The sequence below is a fragment of the Alosa pseudoharengus genome, unplaced genomic scaffold, assembly GCF_046254945.1.
Source record: "Alosa pseudoharengus isolate Yale_2024_CS ecotype anadromous, Long Island Sound unplaced genomic scaffold, YU_APseudo_1.1 YU_APseudo_1.1_scf_6, whole genome shotgun sequence".
NCBI lineage: Eukaryota > Metazoa > Chordata > Actinopteri > Clupeiformes > Clupeidae > Alosa > Alosa pseudoharengus.
This window is the reverse complement of record NW_027468848.1, coordinates 40,398,072-40,423,833: the sequence shown is the minus strand read 5'-3', so window position 1 is coordinate 40,423,833 and position 25,762 is coordinate 40,398,072. Positions and strand designations below refer to the sequence as shown.

At 39.2% G+C, this 25,762-nt stretch overlaps 1 protein-coding gene across 2 annotated transcripts in view; it reads left to right on the top strand.

Annotated features, from left to right (window-relative positions):
- Positions 1 to 25,762, top strand: part of ap1b1 (adaptor related protein complex 1 subunit beta 1) — a 54,375-nt gene that overhangs the window by 6,987 nt on the left and 21,626 nt on the right. For both annotated transcript variants that reach the window (XM_076270921.1, XM_076270920.1), the window contains exons 3-12: positions 2,563 to 2,668; positions 2,969 to 3,104; positions 4,287 to 4,532; positions 8,150 to 8,340; positions 11,513 to 11,734; positions 11,871 to 11,991; positions 12,262 to 12,357; positions 19,177 to 19,292; positions 20,552 to 20,717; positions 24,396 to 24,494. In XM_076270921.1, the coding sequence (XP_076127036.1) occupies positions 2,563 to 2,668; positions 2,969 to 3,104; positions 4,287 to 4,532; positions 8,150 to 8,340; positions 11,513 to 11,734; positions 11,871 to 11,991; positions 12,262 to 12,357; positions 19,177 to 19,292; positions 20,552 to 20,717; positions 24,396 to 24,494 (1,499 nt within the window). The remainder of the gene's footprint in view (positions 1 to 2,562; positions 2,669 to 2,968; positions 3,105 to 4,286; positions 4,533 to 8,149; positions 8,341 to 11,512; positions 11,735 to 11,870; positions 11,992 to 12,261; positions 12,358 to 19,176; positions 19,293 to 20,551; positions 20,718 to 24,395; positions 24,495 to 25,762) is intronic.

Genomic DNA, 25,762 nt, shown 5'->3' with positions numbered 1-25,762 from the left:
TTAAGAATAATTGATTTGTCTAAGTTCTTTCATATGCTGTCTCCAAGTCAGTTTTTAAAAGAAAAAAGTGAGATGGACTGGCAATGTTCTGTTTTTCTTTTGTTTGTGGTGAATAGGTTGACAATTGGTATTTCACTTTCAGCTTCATTCTAACTTGGCATAGGATAGCATTGCAACATATTTGGCTGTTTAAGTCGGTGGTAGTGTAATGTAGGGCTGTACGATTATGGAAAATAATTTATTTTTAAGCTTTTTATCTTCTGTATTATTCAACAGAGTCAAGCAATATATCATTCTATAGCAGTGGTCACCAACCTTTTTGAGCCCAAGATCCCTGACCTCGCCCTGAACAAAGACAAGATCTACAGTGAAGCGTCAAAAGAGAATCAAAGCTAAAATACTTCCAATTTAAGGCCTTTTATTTAGGCAAATGTATCAGGTCAAAAATAGCCTATCACATCCTCCACCCCCTTATAGGCTACAGGCATCAATGAGAACACTTATAGTCTTTATTTATGATTTTCTAATTGGAGTAGGCCTAAGTGTTTGTGACAACACGTCATGATAAATTTGATAATGTTTGATCGCTGTTTTGGGATGAAGCATCTTTCACGTAATGAATGCGCACTCTAGGAAGTGAAAGTAACCGTAAGTAATGTGGCCAAGGTCTACAATGCGCTCTGTGTCTGTAGCTGTCTGTGCACGTACGTAATCGATTGCATTCTTCAAATGGAGAACAAATTCCTGACAGTTCCTGATCGCTAAACATTCGTTTTCTTTTTCTGTCAGTTAGCAGTTGATATAGAAGCACCTAGCATAATTTGACTTCAGCGGTGACAAGTCCTGTTGCGAGAGAGAGAGAGAGCGTACCTGCAAAGTGGTGCTGTGCGCGTGTGTGTGTCTGCATGTTCGGTTCAAGTCAGACGTTGGTCCTTCCGGTCCCGCATTCACGCCGCTCCATTATTATTATCAGACAGCGCTGTAAAATATGTGCAGGAATTTCTTGTTGCGGGTTTTGAATAAATCATGCGCTATACCCGCAATCCCGCGCTGATTTTTAGGCCCTGTAAACGTTGGCGACCATGCAGGAATTTGGTGACCTGTTTTTATTTTTCCTGTTATTTTCGGGATCTACTGGGCAAGTCCTAAAGATCTACAGGTCGATCCCGATCGACGGGTTGGAGACCACTGTTCTATAGTATGACCAACACAATATAAATTAAACATAAACTGTTCTTTCCTGGAGCCCGGGCCTATGTTATCATGTCATTAGGTGATTGAATATGATTGATATGAATGAAACATTTTTTATTTAACTACTTCAATCAAATTAGTAGGCCTATATTTGTTGAACTTCCAGCCTTGTAAACATTAAATGATGCTTATACGTTTCTATTTTGTTTCTATTTCATGTAGATATGATCTTTCGTTAGTTAACAGTTACATGCAGTGGCACTGACAGGGCTTCTCCTTGTCCCATGATCTCTCTCATACACGCACGCGCACACACACACACACACAGATACAGACTCGCTCCTCTCCTCTGTACTTGCACGTGCATCGGAACAAACTAAATTGTTGCAGCACAAAATGCGGCCGAATGACCGTTCAGCTTGGTGTTCACTAAAGGTTAGCATCATCAACACCGCAGCGCAATACGCATGCATGCAAATGAACTAGTTTGTTCTTATGACAACAAAGCCAATCGCGGAAACAAAACTGTTTAAACAGGCATAGTTATCAGCAGTTAGCAGGATGTTTGTAGCGTAAGAGCTTTAGCTGGTAAGCTAATGTTAGAACAGCTGGGTTTTTGGTGGTTAGCTGTGTCAACTACTTGCGGTTAACATTAGGCATTAACAAGTAACTGTGACAGAAAATGTTTGTGCTGCCATCCCCTTTGGATATTTCAAATGCCCCCTCTGTGTCACTGCACTCTAAACAAAGTTACCAGCACAGGTGAATGGCTGCTGCGTAGCCTAAACAGACGTGAAGTTAAATAGTTTTAATAGTCAGCTGGAGAAGATAACAAAGTTACCAGCGAGAGTCGCAGCACAGGGGAATTAAGAGAAAGGAACTGAAACCTAGCCTGGCTAGCGCCACCACTTCTCAATGAGACGTGGTCTGGGAACCAAACGTTCATTTTCTCGTATTTGAAAAAAATGCCCAGATCCGTTTATTGGGTGCCACGGATGTCTATCAAATGCGTCTGTGCATAGCTCATCATCGTCTTGCTTTCCCCCTTGTTCTGTGATTGGTCCCCTATCTCAGGCGAAAATTTGCTCCATGGTCTCCAGGCTGCCTTAGCAGCGTGAATCAAATCGCGCGCAAGGCAGCATGGGAACACCCAGGCTAGCTAAAACCAGGGACATGGCAGGTTCAAGAAAAAGGAGCAAAGTAGCTCTTTCAGACCTTTCTTGACACTGTTAGCTGGTTGTCGATATTATCGTAAATGCAATTAATCTTTCAGCCCTAATTTGTGTGTGTGTGTGTGTGTGTGTGTGTGTGTGTGTGTGTGTGTGTGTGTGTGTGTGTGTGTGTGTGTGTGTGTGTATTTCCATATAGGTGAAATTTTTGAGCTGAAAGCAGAGCTTAATAGTGATAAAAAGGAAAAGAAGAAGGAGGCAGTGAAAAAGGTGATCGCCTCTATGACTGTGGGGAAAGATGTCAGGTGAAGTGATCATTTTTCTGTGCATTTGCATACATTGTCTTAATGGTTGGTCATAAAATTTCAGGATAATGACATGACCAAAAGCAGTATTCTACATGATGTCACGTGTCTGGCAAAAACTGGCAGAAATATTTGAAATAGTTAACTTTTGACCATAATGCAGGGATTCATTCCCATTGCTTACCTGCTGTTAACCTTCATAACACATCTAAAGATGATTCTTCATATGTAATGACAATAACACTATTAAACATTATATAGAGAATATGTGATACAAACTGTCTAAATTTTTCTCAACAGTGCCCTCTTTCCTGATGTAGTGAACTGCATGCAAACCGACAATCTTGAACTGAAGAAATTAGTTTACCTGTACCTGATGAACTATGCCAAGAGTCAGCCGGACATGGCCATAATGGCTGTCAACACATTTGTGAAGGTATTACACTGAGCTTTAGAGGACTGTTTTACGGTCATGTTAATGTCATTAGCAGAATTTGTTGTTTAGATGGTATGTTATTGTAAACTTTCTAACTGCCATTGCATTTTACAGTGCTGTATGTTGTTGACCACCCTTTTGTGAATTGGTCCACATATCCCCTTGACTTGCCCATTTTGCTACCAATTCAAAAAAATCCGCATTGCTCTAGTAATTATATTACACAAAATTGCACTCTCTATGAGAAGGTCGGTTCTCTGGGAGACATGAGAAACATTTATTTTTTATTTAAATCTTCCTGGTTCAGAGTGCAGTTGTTTTAAGTGATGTGTTCTACAGCGAGATTGGCCACTGTACTGTACTGAGCTGTTTTTTAGATCCCCCTTTCGAGTGTGAATTTGGGCTTTGGCTCTGTGCTCCACCTAGGGTTTTTTGATCAACACAGAATGCATTCTTGTACTAGTTCTGTTCAGATTTTTTTGAACATGCTATCCAGTCAACCAACCGGCATTTCCACCAGTTTTAAACGGAACCAAGGATGCATCATCAACAATGATTGTTGCATGAATAAAAGTTTAGATTTGATTTTATGTTAGATCACTTTGCCCATGAAGTTTCATTCTTATACACTCTCTAGAAAAGGAGATGTTGTCTCCTGGGGTTAAATAATGAAGAATATATCTGTGTGTGTATAGGCCATTCTACCAAATTTGTGCAAATTCAAAGTTTGGACATCCCCCCCCCCCCCCCCCCAAACTTTTCATTCACATGCATGTATTGCAACAGCACTCAATCAAGTAGATTTTCTAAAATTGTTAAGTTAACTCCTCAATATATATGAAAAAGTCAAGTAATTTCCAGTCATTTGACTCAAGTCTAAGTCAAGTCTCAAGTCATAAATATCAAGTCAAAGTTAAGTCAAGTCTTTTATACATATTGATCAAGCATGTCTCAAGTGACTTTAGTCTGACTCGAGTCCCCCAATTTGGTTTAGTTCAAAATATCTTCTCTTATCCATAAGGTGAAATTTAGGTCTTAGGGTTTGGGACAGCCACCTCTCAATTCAAAGTAGTATAGATATATATTTTAATATATAATGATATGATATAATGATATGATAATGATATGATATAATTATCTTGATTTTTCCAGTCTGATTGCTCTTTTCTTCCCCTTCATTAGGATTGTGAAGATCCCAATCCCCTGATTCGTGCTTTGGCTGTGCGCACCATGGGATGTATTCGTGTGGATAAGATCACAGAGTACTTGTGTGAGCCTTTAAGGAAGTGCTTGAAAGATGAGGACCCATATGTGAGGAAGACAGCTGCTGTGTGTGTTGCTAAACTTCATGACATAAATGCCCAGCTGGTGGAAGACCAAGGGTTTTTGGACACTCTGAAGGACCTTATCTCTGACTCCAATCCCATGGTAAGTACTGTACATTTGTACTCCACTGAGATGGAGGTGTTGTAGTTCTTTGTATGGATACTGCATTTAAAGCCTTTGGAAAAATCCTTTCATATGGCGCATTTTCATTGTGTTCAACCCCGGTGGTTGGGGAAAAATCTCGGATTTCTACTGTTTCTATGCTTGAGGCTGGACCGGGCCCGTGGCCCATAAATTATATATAATACTTTAAAACTAGTCAGTTTTCTGCAAAATGTGGTGTTTTGAATAAAAATAATTAATTCTCATGAATTGTGTAGATCCAAAGAGGGGGTTGAGTTTGCACAATTTCTCATAGACTGGAGTGAGACTATCACTACTGAGAGAGTAAGAGAAGGTGACAAGACCTAGAAAGAGAATGACAAGCAATACATAGTGATTGGCCTCTCTTTGTGCTTAAACTAGGGCTGTCAAACGATTACATTTATTTAATCGCAGAAGTTCTATAGTTAATGGCGATTAATTACATATTTATCACAATTCTATTATTTTACATTTCTAAACATTCCAGAAGTCCACATTAATAATGTAAAGCCATTTTTTATGAGTGTATCTTGATTGGGAATCAAATGAAAGCAAAAAGGTTAGGTTCATAAATTACTTTATGAACCTAACCTTTAAGACATTTGATTATTTAAAATAAAATTTTAAAAGATGTGCAGCGGGCCTGAGCAACACATTGTATTCTTCAGAAATATAGCTTATATAAACTGAAATAAATGCTACAGTAGAAGTGCATGCACAAAATGTATACACATAAATGGCATAACACACAAAAAATACTCCATATAGCCTTTATTCATTATCTTTGGAGTTCAGTTGAAAATTAGGACATTTTCTTTATTTCTTATTGAGAAATATGCACAAGTGCATATGTGCAAAATGTAGGCCTACAGCACATTTCAATGAAGTGCTAAATAGCCTAGTCCATTTACTATGTTCAGTTCATGTGAAACAGTGTAGGAGTGTAAACAATGTTTAGCTCGTAGTAGATTAAAGCTTAAACTTGAAGTGCTTTGGTGATATTTTAATGTGGACTGAGCCAACACCGGCAGATGAGTGCACTGTCACTTGCCATGCACATCAGCAAAGTTTTTAACTGGCAAACACTGGATCAACATTGGATTTTATGGAGTTGCGCCGACAAAATAGAACTGAATCGTAATTTAGGCGGTGGCAAAGTGCGATGCTGGTGTGCAGAGTTGTATTGAGAACAACAACAGAATCTAATGTAATTGAATGTCGAATGGGGAGTGCGCCGCATTCATGTCACTCGTGTCCACCATTCAGCCGACCGGGAGTTCAGAATTGCGTTGGTGTTTATTATCTCCATGACTACAGGAGGAGGAGGGATGGGCAGAAGCCTACTAGGAAGCAAAGATTCTAGAGCGGAGCTTTGCTAGGAAGTGTCTGTGGCAGTTTGATGACAAGAAACGGTGCATCAAAGGGTCAAATTAGTAGCAGCCAAAGGGGATTGTTGATAACAGAACATCTGATGTAAAAAAAAAAAAAAAAAATCTTTGGTGGCACGCGATTAATGCAATTAAAAAAAATGTACGTGTTATGCTTGGTCCTTAATTAACGCGCGATTAACGGGTTAAGGCTGTTAAGGCTGATTGTGTGCCATTTGATAATGGATGTCATGAGTAGGCTGACATGATTAATAAGGTTCCCAAATGGGAAAGTTTTACATAGCTCAATAAGAATACACTGCATGTTAGGTTACGTTACACAAAAGCGCATATTTTGGAAATAAACAAGTCTGATAGTGGGTATCATTTTGTCTTAATTAATGTTCGCGGTTCGAGTTGCGGTCAGGTTGATTAAAATATTGGGCGATTGCAGGTGGCTTGTGAATGAACCCGCACACCTCTTGACAAAATTTAGGTTTTTGGCCATCAAACTAGACGTGTTTGGCTGTGTTTGGCAGACACCAAATACTGTATCACCACAAAAACACCATCCCTTCTGTGAAGCATGATTGTGGCAGCATCAAGCTGTGGGGATGCTTCTTGCCAGTAGGCTCTGGAAGGCTTGTAAGGGATAAAATGAACACAGCAAAATATATGGAAATTCTGGCATCTGGACAGTCTGGGTAGTCAGTCATTCAGTCTGCAAGAGAACTACGATTTGGGAGAATCGTTATTTATTACAATTTATTTATTTATTTTCCAGTAAGGCAATAACTTGAAGCATACAGCAAAAGCTACACAGAAATGTGAATGTTCTTGAGTGCCCAAGACCTCAATCCAATAGAGAATTTGTGGCTGGATTGTGGCCATCCCCAAGCAACCGTGACCGAGTTTGAGCAGTTTTGAAAATTATAATGGGGTAAAATTGCAGATTCCGATGAGCGAGCCTAATTGACCGATTAGTTATTGTTGCTGCAGCAACTCATTTATTTCTGATAATATCCACCATCGATACCCTAGCAACAACCTAGCAATGTCCTCACGTACCCTAGCAACAGCCTAGCAACCATGTATAATACCCTAGCAACAGCCTAGCAACCACTTCCACAATTACAACCTACCAACCAATACAGCAACCAATGAGATTAACCTAGCAACCAGCCTAGCAACCATCACAACTAAACTAGCAACAGCCTAGCAACCATGTTGTATACCCTAGCAACCTCTTCCACAGTTACAACCTAGCAACCAATGAGATTAACATAGCAACCAGCATAGCAACCACCACAACTAACCTAGCAAAAGCCTAGCAACCATCTCAAGTACCATAGCAACCATGTCAAATACCATGGGAACAGCCTAGCAACCACTTCCTCAGTTACAATATTGTAACCAAAGAGATTAGCCTAGCAACCAGCATAGCAATCACAACAACTAACTTAGTAACAGCCTAGCAACCACCTCAACCTAACAACCACTTCAACAATGACAACCTAGCAACCAACATAACCAACATGATTACCGTAGCAATCAGCTTAGCAGCCACTTGAGTTAGTATAGCAAACACCACAACTACCCTAGCAACAACCTTAATTACCCTAGCCACCCTCACTATAATGTCAACCTAGCAACCACTATAGCGACCAACATGATTACCTTAGCAACCACCATAGAAACCACTTTATTTTGCATAGCAACCACCATATGTACCCTAGCAACACCATAGCAATCATCTGAATTATCCTAGCAACAACCTAGCAACCACCACTATGTCAACCTAGCAAGCACCATAGCAACCAACATGATTACCTTAGCAACCACCATAGGAACCACTTTATTTTGCATAGCAACCACCATAAGTACCATAGCAACCATATGATTTACCTTAGCAACAACCTAGCAACCACCGTTATAGTGTCAACCTAGCAACCACCATAGCAACCAACATGAGAACCCTAGTAACCAGCATAGCAACCCCTTCATTTGGCATAGTAACCATCATATGTACCCTAGCAACACCATTGCAATTATCTCTGAATTATCTGTTTTTACTCATCTTTTGTATGATATTTTACATAATGTTTTGCATTTTCATGCACTGGTAATTCCCTGGAATTACATTTTCTAGTTTAATTTGTCATCCATAAAGTGTAAAGCATAAATAAACTTGAACTCTCATTTGTCTAGGTTGTGGCAAATGCTGTGGCAGCACTATCTGAGATTGCAGAATCCCACCCAAACAGCAACCTGCTTGACCTCAATCCCCAATCCATCAACAAGCTGTTGACCGCTCTGAATGAGTGCACTGAATGGGGGCAGATCTTTATCTTGGATTGCCTTGCAAACTACACACCTAGAGATGACCGTGAATCTCAGAGGTGAGATTTTCTACAAGCTCTTTGATTTATTTTTTGATCGATCCCCAAAGGGAAATGATGGTGACACTGCAAAGTTTTGTGAAAGATCTATGTTACATGTTAGGTGGGTGTTGGAAATGTACTGTATTCCTCATTTGACTAGGGGTGTGCATACAAATAATTTATAATATTCTAATAACCGACAGTGTTATTCTCTTATTCACGTTGCCAACACTGCTATTTTGAAGGTGCATTCTTAAATGTATAATGTGGATAGCGTGAGGTCTTTGCAGCACGGTGAGCATAGCAACGAGTCTCTAGCCATGCAGTGCAATAAAAGTCCTTCATTAGACTGTGAAATCGGAGACTGTGGAGACTAGGGCTGGGATAAACGATTATTTTTTAAACGATTAATCTAGCGATTATTTTTTCGATGCATCGATTAATCTAACGATTCATTTTTTCAGTCCGATTCGATTTCGATTATCGATTATCTTCCCATTAATTGACTAATAGCAATTTATACATGTTGATTTATATATCTGAATGAAAAAAACATGAATTCCTTAACATTGCAATATATGTTTACTGCTCTTAAAATTCCAAAATAAAAGACTATACAAGTGCAAAGTAATGCATTCTTAGTCAAGGGTAGCATTCAATAAAGTTCAGTAGTGTATAGGTCTAATTGAGTGCCTGTCACTTTAAGACATTCGTTCCCTTGCAATTGTAACACTAACGCAGTTAAAACGCAGCTGATGTATGGATGCAATTCATAACGTAGATAGATAGATAGATAGATACTTTATTGATCCCCAGGGGAAATTCAAGAACTAACGTAGTTAGTTCAAATAACAGTTTGTACTTCTCCTTGGGACAAGCACTTTTGAGTCTTGGAAAACACTTTTCCATTTACATCGGGATTTTGCAAACATTCAGTGTCAGAGTCAATAAAATGAGCCCTGAGTAACGAAATTGACAAGCAGCTGTAAGTAAGCATGCTAAACTAAACATCCAAACAGTATTCTTACGTTAGTACATTGAGGAGACTAAACTTAGTTAAGTTATGCAATCAAGCAGTATCTCAAAGCTATGTTGTGATGAGGCCATAGCAGAGTTAAAGGAATTATCCGGAGTAAAATGCACTTTAGATCGATTTCCGGATGATTGGGGGTACATACGTTGAGTTGACATCAAAATGATGTCATTCGGATGTGTTTTGAGAAAGTTCGATTGTACCGTTTTCAGTCACAACTCGTAGCCTGGAAGTGAGCGGGGCATTTCAATTGTGCCGCTACAAAACGCTATTTTTATACTTCTTCTACAGTTCCAAACAACATAACACTTACGTGGTAGTAAGTAGAGGGTCCCTAAAGCCAAACCGAAGTATCCCGAGGTCTTTATGTGGTCGAATAGAGAGTCCAGAATGAATTTCATCAAGCCAGTACCTTTCCGGGAATGTTGCCATCTTTGCCGCCACCTTGAGGGGAAAGTCTGTAGGAGTCTTATTGCTGTGTAACACGCTCTGGAAATTCACAATTTCGTCGCCGTTTAAAAAAAAAAAAAACATAGTCCAGTCCATACAACTTCATTTCAATTTCGAAAGAAATACTGGACTATGTTTTGGTTTTTTTTAAAAACGGCGACGAAATTGTGAATTTCCAAAGCGTGTTACAACACACTCAGCAATAAGACTCCTACGGACTTTCCCCTCAAGGTGGCGGCAAAGATGGCAACATTTCTGTAATCCCTTTATTTTTTTTTTTTTTTCTTTTTCGCATGCCCAAATTTCCGTCAATGAGTCCCGGGACACTGAAAGACCGGGGTACACGAAACTTGGTGGGCATGTAACCCCACATGGATAGCATGGAACCATTGTTTTTCGTTTTGATCTGTAGCCCCCCCGCTGGACTGGACCCCCCGAAAGGAGGGTAGGCAGACACAGTTCTCTGTGAATATCTTGAGAACTGTAGGGCCTAGGATGACCATTTTTTTCCGTATGTTTGCCTCCAGGGGTCATGTTAACCCATTTCATGTGCACACATGTGCACAAACAGATACACACACACACACACACATACATTCACAGTAATCATACGTATGACACATACTCACACAGTAGACATATGTACGCTTGCATGCACAGACACATACGCAGGCACACACACAAGCACGCACACACACACACACACACACCCACACACACACACACACTCACTCACACCCACACACACCCACACACATAACATAAACATAACACAAACAATCAAGAATTTCTCAGAATTATGAACAGGCAAGATGGAGGTGGGGTTGTATAAAATGAATTTTACATGTGAAATCTATGAACTAATCATGTTTTGGTACTTGTTGTCTAGCAGATACCAAGAATTGAGTGTGGATAATGCAATTTAGTGAGACAGCGTGATTTCTTTTTGTGGAAAAAATGTGCTGGACTGGGCGGCGGTCATATTTTGTACCGCTCTGCGGTACATCTAGTTCTATGCTGATTTTGTGTGTTTTAGAATAACCGAACTTTCCCATGCTTTCCACATGGGATCACCCACAGAAACACACTCGTGTAATCATTGGTACATACACAACCATGGATGCGCACACACACATGTAAACAGGCATGCACGCAGACATACACACTCACAACAAGCTCCCACACACACTGGGCTCACACGTGTTACAGTGGCACCATCAAGAACCTATAAAGATGTGCTTCCAATGTCTAAAACTCGTGAAATTTAGCGCACACATTAGATTTGTGCATTTGATACACACCACATGTGAATGCATTGTTGGATTCCGGAATGTCACGGATCGTGGATCCATAGGTGTCTGGGCCCGCCATCACTGCGGCTATATTTCCCTCTGGTGTGGTAGATGACACATTGTTGAAAAGTTGGTAATGTTCAAGAGAGAGAAATGCATTATTAAAATTTAATAAGATACCTAAAAGAAAAGGCAATTGGTCATTTTCTTATCATTTTATACTTTTGTGTTAATGTTTGCGTCTGCTTCTAGCAGTTACTTGCTGATAACGTCAGCATTTAGGTTAAGGTTAGCTGGGGTGCCAGGGGCAAGTATCAAAAAAATAAGTAACAAGGATGTGATTGTTCTCATGATGATGAAAATGATGATGATGATGGACAAATATATAAATTATCCTAATTCCCTCCTTTTTAAGTATCTGTGAGCGGGTCACCCCACGCCTATCACATGCCAACTCTGCGGTGGTGTTGTCGGCTGTAAAGGTGCTAATGAAGTTCATGGAAATGCTGCCCAAGGATTTAGACTACTATGGCACACTTCTGAAAAAGCTGGCCCCACCACTGGTCACCCTGTTGTCGGCTGAACCTGAGCTACAGTATGTGGCCTTGCGCAACATCAACCTCATTGTGCAGAAACGGTAGGTTGTACATTTTTTTGAGTGACAAAGTATGAAGCAGGCAGGGGTCATTTTTTTCACAAATATAAATAAAGAATCAACATATATTTAGATAATCATGCACAGTTAACCATATCTCTTGTTCTATCCCCTGTAGCCCTGAGATTCTCAAGCATGAGATGAAAGTGTTTTTTGTTAAATACAATGACCCTATTTATGTCAAACTGGAGAAGCTGGATATCATGATCAGGCTGGCATCCCAGGCCAACATTGCACAGGTGATTCAATGACTTACACTGGAAGAATACAGTATAACAGAGGAAAACATCCACTGTTTGCATTATTTCTTAGTTTCAGGCCTGTATCAATCCTATATAAAGTTCTGCACGTGTAACATTTTCTAAGGTGTCCTGGTAGTCAATATAGTTATAGCCCTAAATGATTGCATAATGGTATAAATGTATCACACATTGAAAAAAAATAAAAATATATATCCTTTGGATATATCTGTTAGATTTGTATTCCTTTTATGTTTGGTTTATATACAGGTTCTGGCTGAGCTAAAGGAGTACGCCACAGAGGTTGATGTGGACTTTGTGCGGAAAGCAGTGAGAGCCATTGGTCGCTGTGCAATTAAAGTGGAGGTAATTGAGTGGTTTAATTGAGAGTGGAGGTGATTGAGAGTTGTCATACTGCAGAACACTCATTTTGAAATTGTATTATGTTATATATTTGTGACTTTTTGATATAAGTGATCATCTGCAGACCAAACAGTTATTTTCACCTTTTCTACCAGTTGAATGATTCCTAATCCCAATATTTAATCCCCAAAGACATTGCCAACTTAAGCCAGTCTAGGAATGTAGTAGGTTCAAGGTAACATCTAGCCTGATGTTGTCATACTCAAAATTATAATCAGAGTATGAGTGATTCTGCTCCATTGGGATGTGATTTATGGGGTGTGTTCCAGCTGATACAGGGGGTAAATCTTGTAGGAAGAACACCCGAACCATCCTTTTTCTCCACAATTTCCTTAACATTGTTTTCTGTTCGTTTGTTTAAAGCTATTGCACTGTCAATATCTTCTACAACAGACGCAATGGCGAAATCTAATGTCTACCTCCTACCAACAACGTTTGTGTTCAGAAATGGGATGAATAAAATTTGTAATTAAACGTAATTTACAAAGACATCGTACCATACTGAAAGCTAATATTCACTAGAAGCTAATGGTCACTAGCAACCTACATCTGTCCTGTTAAACACAGTTGCATTTACAGCTCTGAACAAAACCGTTCAGGAGTTTTTCTGGTCCGAACAGCTCTGGTTCAGGCATAATTGCTCCATAATGGAACAAATCCAGACCGAACTTCCAACCTCAAATGTTGTGGGCAGGGCTAAGTTCGGCTGGCATCAAGGCTAGGTAACATCCATAGTTTTCAAACTTGAGATTCTGAAAAGTTAACCATTTGGATCTCAATACCAATTTCAGGTTTTTACCTCAAATTGCACAATACCTCCTTCAGAGGCCTCTGTTCACACCTAGTTTGGCCTGTAATCAAATGTTTGACCTCTTTGGAAAGCTAAGACCCTGTAGTTTCTTGGTAGTATGAAGCACTGACACAGAGTTACAGAGGCTAGAATGTTGTTTTTTCTTTCTGCTGGATTAAAAGCATCTCTGAACTGACCACATTTCAGCCCTCTAGGACACTTGATATGACTTAGAAGCACAACTGAGCCCTAGCACCAGGTCTGTGCTGTGTGTAAAAGTAGATCAATATAGAATAAAAGATGAGTATTTTAGACCATTATTTGCAAATGTATGCCCATGCGTTTTGCAAAATGCCCTGTGGGTCATTCCGTGTGAAATCACCCAATTTCAGCGCAATTTGGCAGGTGACCCTCTCCGAAAAAATCTGAAAAAAATCACAGGTGTTTGTAGACCAAATCCATGCATAGATCTTAAATAGTATATCTGTATAACTAATCGTTGCAAAACTTCAGCCCTTTGAAACTTTGAATTTTAAGCATTGTGGTGAACAATCCTTTTTGTTCAACTTCCAGCATTATTGGCTCTTTTGGTATTTCACACACATTAGTGAAACTATGTGAATAGAAGTACATTTTCCTGTTGAATTAAAAAATCCAATCGGATCAGACGTATCTTGTGTACTTTTCCCTCTGGAAAGCTCTGAAAATGGCTATAAATTCATAATGTGAAAAGACATCATCACCTTTGAGGGCTTCTCATTCAAAAAGTATGTGACACAAATTCATCAGTTTTTTTTCCTACTCATATGTATGCTTTTTGAAAATCAAGCCCAATTTAATAAAAATGCTCTGACAATATGATAATGTTAATCCATACATGAGTAGGAAAAAAATCTGATGAATTTGTGTCACATACTTTTTGAATGACAAGCCCTCAAAGGTGGTGATGTTTTTTCACACAATGAATTTATAGCCATTTTCAGAGCTTTGCAGAGGGGGAATTACACAAGATACACCTGATTTGATTGGATTGTTTAATTCAACAGGAAAATGTACTTCTATTCACACAGTTTCACTAATGTGTGTGAAATACCAAAAGAGCCAATAATGTTGGAAGTTGAACAAAAAGGATTATTCACAAAGATGCTTAAAATGACTTGAAACTTCAAAGGGCTGTAGTTTTGGAACCATTAGTGATACAGATATACTATTTAAGATTTATGCATAGGTTTGGTCCACAAACAACTGTGAATTTTTTCAGATTTTTTGGGAGAGGGTGACCTGCCAGCCACTGGGTGATTTGACACGGAATGACCCCTATGGAGACTACAAATAGGACCCTTGGTTACTAGTGTTGCACGGTGTATCGATACTAAAAAGGTATCGCGATGCCTTCACGCAAAAAACGATACGATTTCAGACGTTTTTAGAATCGATACTTTATTAAAATAATAACGTTCTGTGTCTGTGTGAACTGCTGCTCTCACTGCTCCTTGCACGCACCTAGTCAAGTGGGCGTGTCTAAGCAGGCAGCTCTGAGTGAGTGAGTGGGCAGCCAACGTCAACATAGTTCTTTGCCGACAGTTCTAGGCCTTGTGGATAAAACAAAAGGTGCAGTGAAATCTGCAACTATTTCGGATACATCGCGAATAGTGAAGGCAAGCCATAAGGTACACAAAGTCATTTAAAAGCAGTAGGCTACGCATGGAACTTGGCTAAACACCTCGCAGACATATCCCAACATTTTTAAAGAGTTCAAAGAACGACAGGTTAACGATTATGCTATAGAAAACACGACTACATGGTTAGTGCCAAGTTCTTCTCTTATGTTTTAGTCTAGCGTAAGTGAAACGAGTATGGTTATCTGGGATAAAGCGAACCTTCCTTCATCCATGAATTTTGACGAGACATAACGAGCTGTAATCTTTTTGACGAGACATAACGAGCTGTAATCTTTTTGACGAGACATAACGAGCTGTAATCATAGGGTGCTAACGTGATGAAAGCGCAATGTTCACGCCAGAATAACATTACCATAACTTGTAAACGATCTATTTCATGTTCGGTCAGTAGCCTACTACTGGTAATATTTGTCATGGCATGTAGACTGCAATTTGTTCAATAATTATTGCCCAGATGTAGGATAGGCTACCCGAAATGCGCTAATTAAAGCCCACAGCATAATACCACCAAAGCGTGTTGAGTTCTAATAATAGCGGCTTATTGTTACAGTAGCCTACGTGGTAGCAAATCATGTTATCAAAGAAATAGACGTAATGTAGGAATGCACACAGATATATTGCAACAGGTAATGGTGTAGGCTTATCTGACGAAGACCTGAGTGGTTGGAACGTCGTACTTGTACACTGGGCGCAAAGAAGACTATCCTCACATTTTCCCCTTTGCAACTGTCAAAGAAATCCCATGAACACGGGAAGGCCTAGGGTAGCTATTCATGAGTTTCATCAAGTCCCTTTCCACAGGTGTATAAAATCAAGCACCTTGATTATCAATGCAGACTGCATGGTGCTTGATTAATACACCTGTGGAAAGGGACCTGATGAAACCCATCAATACTGTACATCAGATGGCCCCTCTGCATAGCATTCAGTGATTTGCATGCAGTAATTTTAACACTGACCTTGATCTAGCCTAGTTTGGCTATTTAAAGCTACTTTATTGCCAAAACACAACACAATGTAAATGAACTATAACAAACAACAAAGGACTTAATTACACAAAGTAGGCCTACTATTTTACTCACTGCTCCAGGTTAATGTGTGCTTCAATGTGTGACCTGTGTGTTCACTAATTCACGGATGGGATACATGCAGAGACCAAATTCCTTGTATACCAAAGTATACTTGGCCATAAAACCTGATTTACATTACATTTTACACAATTGAAGCGAATTAGGTTGGTAATGTATGTAGTCTCAGAGTAAGTTACACTTTACGGTAAGGGTACATGAATTAATTCATGATTTATGTATTACTTCATTCATTAATATCAAATTAATCATCAGGAATTTACTGAGTTCATAGTTTGTCATTTGTCAAATGAACTATAACAAACAATAAAGGACTTAATCACACAAAGTAGGCCTACTATTTTACTGACTATAAAAAAATAATAATTATGTAGGAAGTTTAGAAGTTTAGAACCCAGAATTGACCTACACACTACAAAAGTGCACCAAATTTAACACAAATGACTCAATACACTTGGAGGAGGTATGAGTCCTTTCTTCTCCAGATATCTTAGGATTTCGCCGTAGTATCGTTTTAGTATCGAGCATCGTGATATTTATGGCAGGTATCGTATCGAAGTCATAATTTTGGTATCGTGACAACACTATTGGTTACCCAAAATGCATACTGACGAAAAAAGGCTTACTGCATATGAACCCCTTTGTGTAGAAGCATGATCATGGTCTCAAATGAAAGGTAACATTCTAGTCTGTCATGCCTTTGGATTGTATGTCCGGGGTTCTGATAATGTAATGACATTTTTAATTGAGACATAGTAAGATAAATTTGATCATGTAAGGTATTACACACAGGGGTTAAATTGGGATTTGTTATGTGGGGGGGCTCTCCTAGGGGGGTCCGGGGGTATGCCCCCCCGGAAATGTTTGAAAAATAAACCATTAAATGGCACTTTCTGGAGAGTTTTGAGCAAAGAAATAGAGAAATTGAGTCTTACACGATATATATGCAAAACTGCAATGCCAATTTGATTGAACATAATAAGAGGCCTATTAGATACACTAAGGGTGTCACGATTTCGATTTTATTTCGAAATCGATCGAAATTACATCTCAATCTCGAACTTCGAACTTAAAAGTAGAATCGACGATGCAGCCACACCCCCAATGTCACGTCCAGCATGTATGCCAAGACGCACAAACACACATGCACGTGCTGAACTGCAGCGTCAACACTCCTCTAATTTTAGGCTGCAGCCAGTTAAAATATAGGCCTACACATCAACCTACCGAAATCAAAGCCCCTCTTGCTATTTTGAAATCACCGGTGTGGAAGTATTTGTTCATTCACGTCAATTAAAACTAACTTAGCCTACTCAACTTAGCAAGTGAAAAGATGGTCTAATTACAGTCCAAAGTTACTTTAAGGCTTAAAATGCACATTTATAAGTACATATTCCATGAACACTAACCTTGGGTCTCTTCGGAGTGTGCTGAAACAATCAAATTAACATTCTGTGTTGTTTCATTTTACTATGTTCACGTCTCTGTTTTAGCCTAATGTTAGTTCTGTTCACATTACAACCTCGCGGTTGGAACGGTTTCAAAGCGGTTTCAAAATAAAAGCCCCCTGAAAAAGAAAAGGAAAAGGCCAAAAAGAGTAAATAACATATAAGGAATGCATTAATAGTAATATTTTAAAAAGATCGAAAATCGAATCGAATCGTGACTTTAAAATCGAAAATTACATCGAATCGAGGATTTGGAGAATCGTGACACCCCTAAGATACACCATACAAACATTAATGATAAGCATGTTATATTTATGATATAAAAGTGGAATTTATTGAACGCATTTGATCACAGCTGACAAATTACACAGAAATATTTTCAACTGGAGCAAAACAATGCATGAATGTAGCTTCGGCGCGTCATATGATACACAATTAAGACAATAGATTGACCATATTGGACAACTGCAAAGCCTTTTCATAGTTACATTCATGACATGAAAAGTGACATTTTTTGAACAAATGCCATCATAGCTGACAAATTACGCAGTCGACTAAACATTTTAAACTTGCGCAAAACGGCATGAACCCAGCATCGGTGCTCGCGTCGCATAAAACACAAATTGAAGCAACAGATTGACCATTGGACAATATATAAATATTTTAGCAATTTATTTGAGGAAATATATATTCATTGGATGAGGATTCTGTCGTTCTGGTTGCCTTTTTGTGGTAGCCTATCTGCTGTGCTGTTGTACACTTGCGTTTGGAATGCATGAGCGAGCGGTGCGCGATGGTCGACTGACAACGAGATTAAGCAGTTTAACAAGAATACGGCCGTTTCCCTATTCATATCTCGGCTCCGCCGAGACAAAATAGACATGCCATTTCAAAAATCTTATTGTCAGAAATATCATGTCATTTATTGTTAGAAATATCATGTTTTCAAAAGCAGAATTTTCATCAAATTTTATGTGACACATTTCCAGTAAGCAACTGACTGCAAGCAGGCACATCCGGACACAAACAAGCAGGCTTATGTGCCAGGGCTGAGCCCCCAGCCCAATTTAACCCCTGACTACACATATTTTACATGAAAAAGATTTACATATTGATTCCCAGGAGTCCAAATCCAAATGGTGTATAATATGACTCTGCTACATAATGTGATGTAAAAAATGATTTAAAATGGGGGTGGGGAAGGGGTTTAACCATCCTGCCGGATGGGATGGTGAGAACCAAGTTGTAGTATGCACTATGCACCAAAGAGATGAATTCCATTATGGATGAATAGTGTCCATAAAAAGTTGTATCTGTCCAGTTATTACCTGGAAACCTGTAATAGTAATTTGTAATGTCGGTAATGTCTTTACTAATTGATGTTTACATTGTTGGGGAATGTATCGGAGAAAACGCATTGTTTGGAAAAGTGAAATGTCTGAGTGGTTTCTCAAATTTAGTCCAGGGTTGTGTTGTAATTGAGGTGTAAATGTAGTGTAATATGCAGTCCCACCTTTTGGCTTACTGAATATAACTGGTGCCCAGAGGGGATGTGTTGCCTCAGCGGATTTAACTGTTGTTGCAGACTTTTTTTGCCTTTATTAAGACAGGAAATGACCTGGGCACCTGGACTCGAATATGGTACGGGCGTAGTAGCCAGTTGTGCCACAGTGCCCCAGATTTCAAACTTGTAAATAGGTTTTCCTATTGTCATCTTACTTTGTCCTCACAAATTCTCTTTTTTTTTGTGGCAGCAATCAGCAGAACGTTGTGTCAGCACACTGTTGGACCTCATCCAAACCAAAGTCAACTATGTGGTACAAGAGGCCATTGTGGTCATTAAGGATATCTTCCGCAAGTATCCTAACAAGTAAGTCCTTTGGATTCATTTGTCACAAGTATTTATGAACTTTTATTATTGTGTTTTAAGGATAAGTCTGTCAATTCATCTTTAGCCATGTTCTTGCTGTGGTGAAAGTTTTGAGCATTACTGATGTTACATTTTCATAACGTATAGTCGTGCTACAAATGAGTTTACTTTTTTTCAAGCAAGTTCAAGTATGCTTTACCATAAAGCTTAATAATGAATACTATGGCGAATATTACCGTGAGATGTCAAGCTTACTACAAGCTATAAAGGGGTCATAGAATGCGAAACCGAGTTTACCTTGGCAGTCCTGTATGTAAAATAAACATACAGGGAACCTCAAAATTCCATCGTCACCTTTTTCGCAATAAAGCTAATAGATGATGACAACTCGGCGGCTGCACCTTTTGGCTCTGGTCTGTACCTTTTGTAACAGCCTGAAATTTACATACACACCAGCCCACTACCAGCCTCATGCATGCAGCTCCTTCACCGGAAATTCTACCTACCTTCTAATTCTACTTCACCGTAAGCCTACGAAAAAACAATACTTGACAATCAGAAACATTTAATTCCAATCTTTGAGACTGGTTCTTTCTCAGTATTTGATCCCTTCTCCAATTCTGTCTCAATCATGCACGACTCCATGTGTATTGCCATGGGCTACAGTAGGCTAAATTGGCTTTGGAGTGTAGCGTAATCCAGGAGGGGCCGCTAAATCTGCCAAAACTTTATTACATTTTATTCTCCAGCCTAATTATAGGGATGTAACTGTTTCTGTGAAATAACATCTGACAATTTATTGGACTGACCTAAGTGGCATACCTTCTGTGTTAACATCACAAAACAACGTAAAATGCTCTGTTCAATGTAAAATGTTCTGTTCATCTCTGGACACCTTTGGACAGTTACAATTTTAATGACTAGCAGACATGATTAGAGCTAACTGGATAGCTAAAAAGAGCTAGGCTATTTCCAGATGTTAATGCAAAACTCTCGCCTAAATTATTATAGTCTGACCAACATCTTAATTTGTTCCTTGTTAAATTTTCAGTATTATATTGTTTTGTGTTTGTATGTCGCTTTGGGCAGCCAGCCAATAAGCGAGTTGCTCAAAACCTTTAGCCTAGTCCTGTTTTTGTTTTTGTTTTTTTTAAATCCTAAAAGGGAAACTGGGCCATTATATTTATAGACTTGACACCTCCTTGCCTACATGAATTTGTTGCTTTTGTACATTTGTAACTGGTATGTTTTGTTATCAGATATGAGAGCGTTATTGCCACATTGTGCGAGAACTTGGATTCTCTGGATGAACCCGAGGCACGGGCAGCCATGATCTGGATTGTTGGCGAGTATGCTGAGCGGATTGATAATGCAGATGAGCTACTGGAGAGCTTTCTTGAGGGTTTCCATGATGAGAGCACTCAGGTACCAACCAACTACATGTTTGAATTGAATTGTTTGTGCACTTAATCTGTGGACTAAGTGTGAAATTTAAGTTTTTAAATATATAACAAAAAATAGGGAAGCATATATAACTAATTTTGGCTGATTTCTGCCTCCTGAGAATTTTTGTCTTCCAGCCTACAAAGATTGAACTGGCTATAATACTTTTCAAAGTTTGAACAAAATCTGAGATGGTGCAGAAACCAATGTATCTGACTTTACATGGTATGACACAGGCACTTGTATCCAAAGTGACTTACACAGACTAACAGCATTCAGAATCGAACCAATTCAGAATTGGCCAGCAGCCCACAAGTAGCCTGACGTCGTCATATTTAATTATGACCGCCGCGCAGCGAAGCGGCGGTCATATAGGTTTAGTCAGATTTTTTTTTTTCTTTTTTTTTTTTTTTCTTTTTCGCATGCCCAAATTTCCGTCAATGATTCCCGGGACACTGAAAGACCGGGGTACACGAAACTTGGTGGGCATGTAACCCCACATGGATAGCATGGAACCATCGTTTTTCGTTTTGATCTGTAGCCCCCCCGCTGGACTGGACCCCCCGAAAGGAGGGTAGGGCAGACACAGTTTTCTGTGAATATCTCAAGAACTGTAGAGTTTAGGAGGACCATTTTTTTTTTGTATGTTGATCTCAAGGGGCCATGTTAACCCATTTCATGTGCACACATGTGCACAAACAGATACACACACACACACATACATTCACAGTAATCATACGTATGGCACATACTTACACAGTAGACATATGTACGCTTGCATGCACAGGCACATACGCAGGCACACACACAAGCACGCACACACACACGCACACACACACACACACACACACACATACACACACACACACCCACACACATAACATAAACATGTACATGCACACATGCACACAATTCAAGAATTTCTCAGAATTATGAACAGGCAAGATGGAGGTGGGGTTGTATAAAATGAATTTTACATGTGAAATCTATGCACTAATCATGTTTTGGTACTTGTTGTCTAGCAGATACCAGTGAGAATTGAGTGTGGATAATGCAATTTAGTGAGACAGTTAGAATCATATAGGCCTTTCAGCGTGATTTATTTTTGTGGAAAAAATGTGCTGGACTGGGCGGCGGTCATATTTTGTACCGCTCTGCGGTACATCTAGATCTAGTCAGAATTGGAGTCTGATACTGCTCCATTGGGATGTGATTACGGTGCATGTTTCAACTGATACAGGGGTTCTTCTTTTCCATAAATGCCTAAACATTGTTTTCTTTGTTATTGCGCTGTCAATATCTTGTACAACAGACATGATGGCAAAATCTAAAGGTCTACCTTTTAGCAACAGCGTTTTTGTTAGGAAGAACTGGGCGGAATTAAACACTTTATTTAAATGTCAATTTCATTGTACCATACTGAAAGCTAATATTTTGTCACTAGCAACCTACATCTGTCCTCTGTCAAACACAGTTGCATTTTCAGCTCTGAACAAAACCGTTCAGGAGTTCTGTTTTGAACCGTGACTCCGAACAGCTCTGGTTCGGGCATAGTTGCTCCACAACGGAACAAGTCCAGACCGAACTTCCCGACCTCAAATGTTGTGGACAGGGCTAAGTTCGGCTGGCATCCAGGCTAGCCCAGAAGTGGATAAAACAATAGCAATATGTATTGTGACAAACAGTTTATGAAAAACAATAAGAAAATAGTTCAATAGTTTGATTGTTGAACGATACTAGTGTTCTATTCAAATGCATTGCATTCAAACCAGTGTAACGGTAGCCAGCTGGTCCATGGCTGGCAGTATGTACGTTGGTAAACCTCCCTCCCGATGCTTTAAGAGTAATGCTGGCAAGAGAGCTAGCTAGCACCCTGGGCTTTTAGCTTGATTGCAAGCATGCTCGACTCCTGATCCAAGGTGCTGCTGTTTGGGATCGAATCCGGGTGAGTGCATGGCTGAGCCACGTTCAACTCAACTCAAGTGACCGTGCACTCATCTCCATCTCGGCTCCGGTGTTGGCTCAGTCCACATGGAATTAAAATATCAAATATCAAGCACTTCAAGTTTAAGATATAATCTACTACCAGCTAATTAGATTATTTTCCAAAATCGTTCAGCCCTACTCAGTACGCACATGTAGTCAATAGCATGAATTCATCATAACTCATGTAGGCTAACTTCTACAGCTGGAGATTGTTGTATTTTATTTTAATCCATTATATCAATATTTATGATTCTCAAACTACATGCTGCATATTTACATAATCACAGCATCTTCCTCATATGCTGAGACCTTTGTCAAACATGCCATAACTATGGCAAAACCTAAATGCAAGCATGGTGAGAGGTGGGACTCGACCCTTGCCAGCCTATCATCTTTAACTTGGGGCGGACGCTGACCTTGCCCCTCTCAGGCAAGCTGAAGCACTAATAGAAACAAATTATTTCCCATTTTTCCATGATTCATTTCTCTATCAAATACGAAATCAAGAAAATAACTCAAATTAATTATGCATTTATTAAACGTGCAAAAAACATTTGAATCCAATTTTCCAATTTTTCTTTTTTTAAATAGAAAATTGAACTGATAAGCGTTACACCAACCCCTATGCATACTTCCATATATATGGTACATTAAAGTGCAAATAATAGTAGACAAAACTTAAGTTTCAGTATGTGTAGTAGAATTGTAGTCGCCACTGCGCACCATGTTCAGAGTTCAACAGTGTTGAACTAGCTGCTAGCTGAGAGGCAAGCAGCCGCTTGCGCTGGGTTTTGGTGAACCATTCTTGCGCATTATCTTGTAAACCAGCCAGCCATATTATTAGACTTGATAGGAAACATACTTTCCTAAATGTGTAAATGTAATCATGAAAGTCATAAATATTTCAATATGGGTTTGGCAAGTTTTTGATTTAATTTTGTTCATTTTTGTTGGTACATTAAAAATACATTTAACTCATTGAGTGCCAAAAACTTAATATTACGTTTTTCCTTCTCATACGTTGAGTGCCAAAAACGTAATATTACGTTTTTAGCTTTTTTTTAAATTACGAAACTAGACACTCTAACACACCTTATATGTGATTTTTGGAAGCTCTGTGATGAATGGAAATGAAATATATGACGATCGAAAACTCGTGAAAACGCATAATCTGGACATTTTATCATAACTCGGTTGCCGCTTTGGGTCGAATCAGTGACGCATGCACGTCATCTCAAAACCAGGCCATTTTCGTGGGTCTATCACTAGGTGGCAGTCTCGCCAGGTCTTGCTGATCACTTCCCGGAAAGTTTACAGACAACACTTAATATTTCATGAAAGACGTTATATCTCCATTTCTAGAAAGAAACAGCGATTTTGATGAAAACTAGCCACTGTTTAGCTTGGGATTTCTCAGGAACAGAGGCGTGTAGAAATACACGATTTGCACCCACTGAGAGCTTAAAGTCTCACCTTTTAAACGAGCCATTGTATGTGTTCATAGCTATAACACAGAATATACTGTGGCTGTACAAAAATCATCAACAATGGTCTAGATTGCTGGCACTCTAGGACAGAGCTTCCGAAAACAGCTTGGCATTGAGCTTGGCAATGAGTTAAGTGTTACAATGTTTAAGTGTTGCTGGTATTAGTGACATTTACTTTATATTATAGGTGCAGCTGCAGCTCCTGACAGCCATTGTGAAACTCTTTCTAAAGAAGCCTACTGAGACACAGGAACTTGTACAGCAGGTGCTAAGTTTGGCCACTCAGGTGAGTTATAACTCTTGTTGCACAGATACAACTTTCAGATTTGAAATACATGGCAAATTCCTGATGAAAACAATCCAGAAGAAATTACTACTCCCACTTGGCCATCAAATGACATATGACATGATAAATTGTGAAGGGATAGTGGATACCTCAAAAGAGGACATAATTGGAAGGAATTGATTTGTTTGAGACACAACACAGACTGATTGATTAATTCTGTGGAGCATGTCATCAAAGGAAACAGTTTTTTCATCAGTGACGTCAACATCATTACAAGTGTTGGCCATCATGTACAGGATCCCTGCAGAAATGCCCCTGTGTCTGTTGACCTCCATAAATGTAAACTGTAAAACAAGTGTTTGTATGTGCCCTAAAAGATGGCCATTGCTGTGTTGGCATGCTAGCTCAGATTTGGAGTGATTCTCTGTTTTTGTCCCTATTGAAAGTTCAGACCTAAAGACCTACAGAATAGGGTCCAGGTACAACAATACCACAGTTTCCTTATGATTGGAAGTTTTTTTTTAATTATTATTGGGAGATTTTATATTATTATTATTATTATTATTATTATAGAAATGAGACCAGAGGGGTATTTCACAAAACCTTGATAAGGGATTAAGCTGGGATTTTTAGGTTATCCTGGATGAATTTAGCCTTGACTTGGTTTCACAAAAGAGATGGCACATAAGTTACCATGGGGATTTATTCTCTGCATCTAACAGCCAAGCTAAGTTAATTCTAATGGTAATTATGTTGTCTTATTGGTTCAGCTACCTCCGTGCTAATTTTTTAAGGAGCTTTATTCCATTTATAAACTATTCGCTAAATGTATTTGCTCGCAAAACAAAACAGATTGTCTGCCTACTACCATATGGTTATTATTTTAATTGTGATAGCCTTATAATTATTAAAATAGGCCTAGGTACTCATTGTTTGCTTATTTTATTGATGGACATTTGATGAATAGCCTAGTTGATTGGAAGCGGAGGGGCAAGTTTTCAAAGGTATTTTCAACTATAATATTAAGGTATATCATACTATGTGCATCTTTGCAGTGGCAAGCGCTTTCTTAATAACGTTGCGTGCCGAGACAAGGAAGCACTCACACGTGGGACGTGGGTGCATACATAAATTTGCATTCAATTGGTCTACCACGCCTACTCCTGCTGTTTTACAGAAATAGCCATGATTCCCCATTCCAAAAAGGACAACTTTACTTCATTGTTTCTCAGTCTATAGCGGTTGTTCACTTTGTGTGAATGACGCTA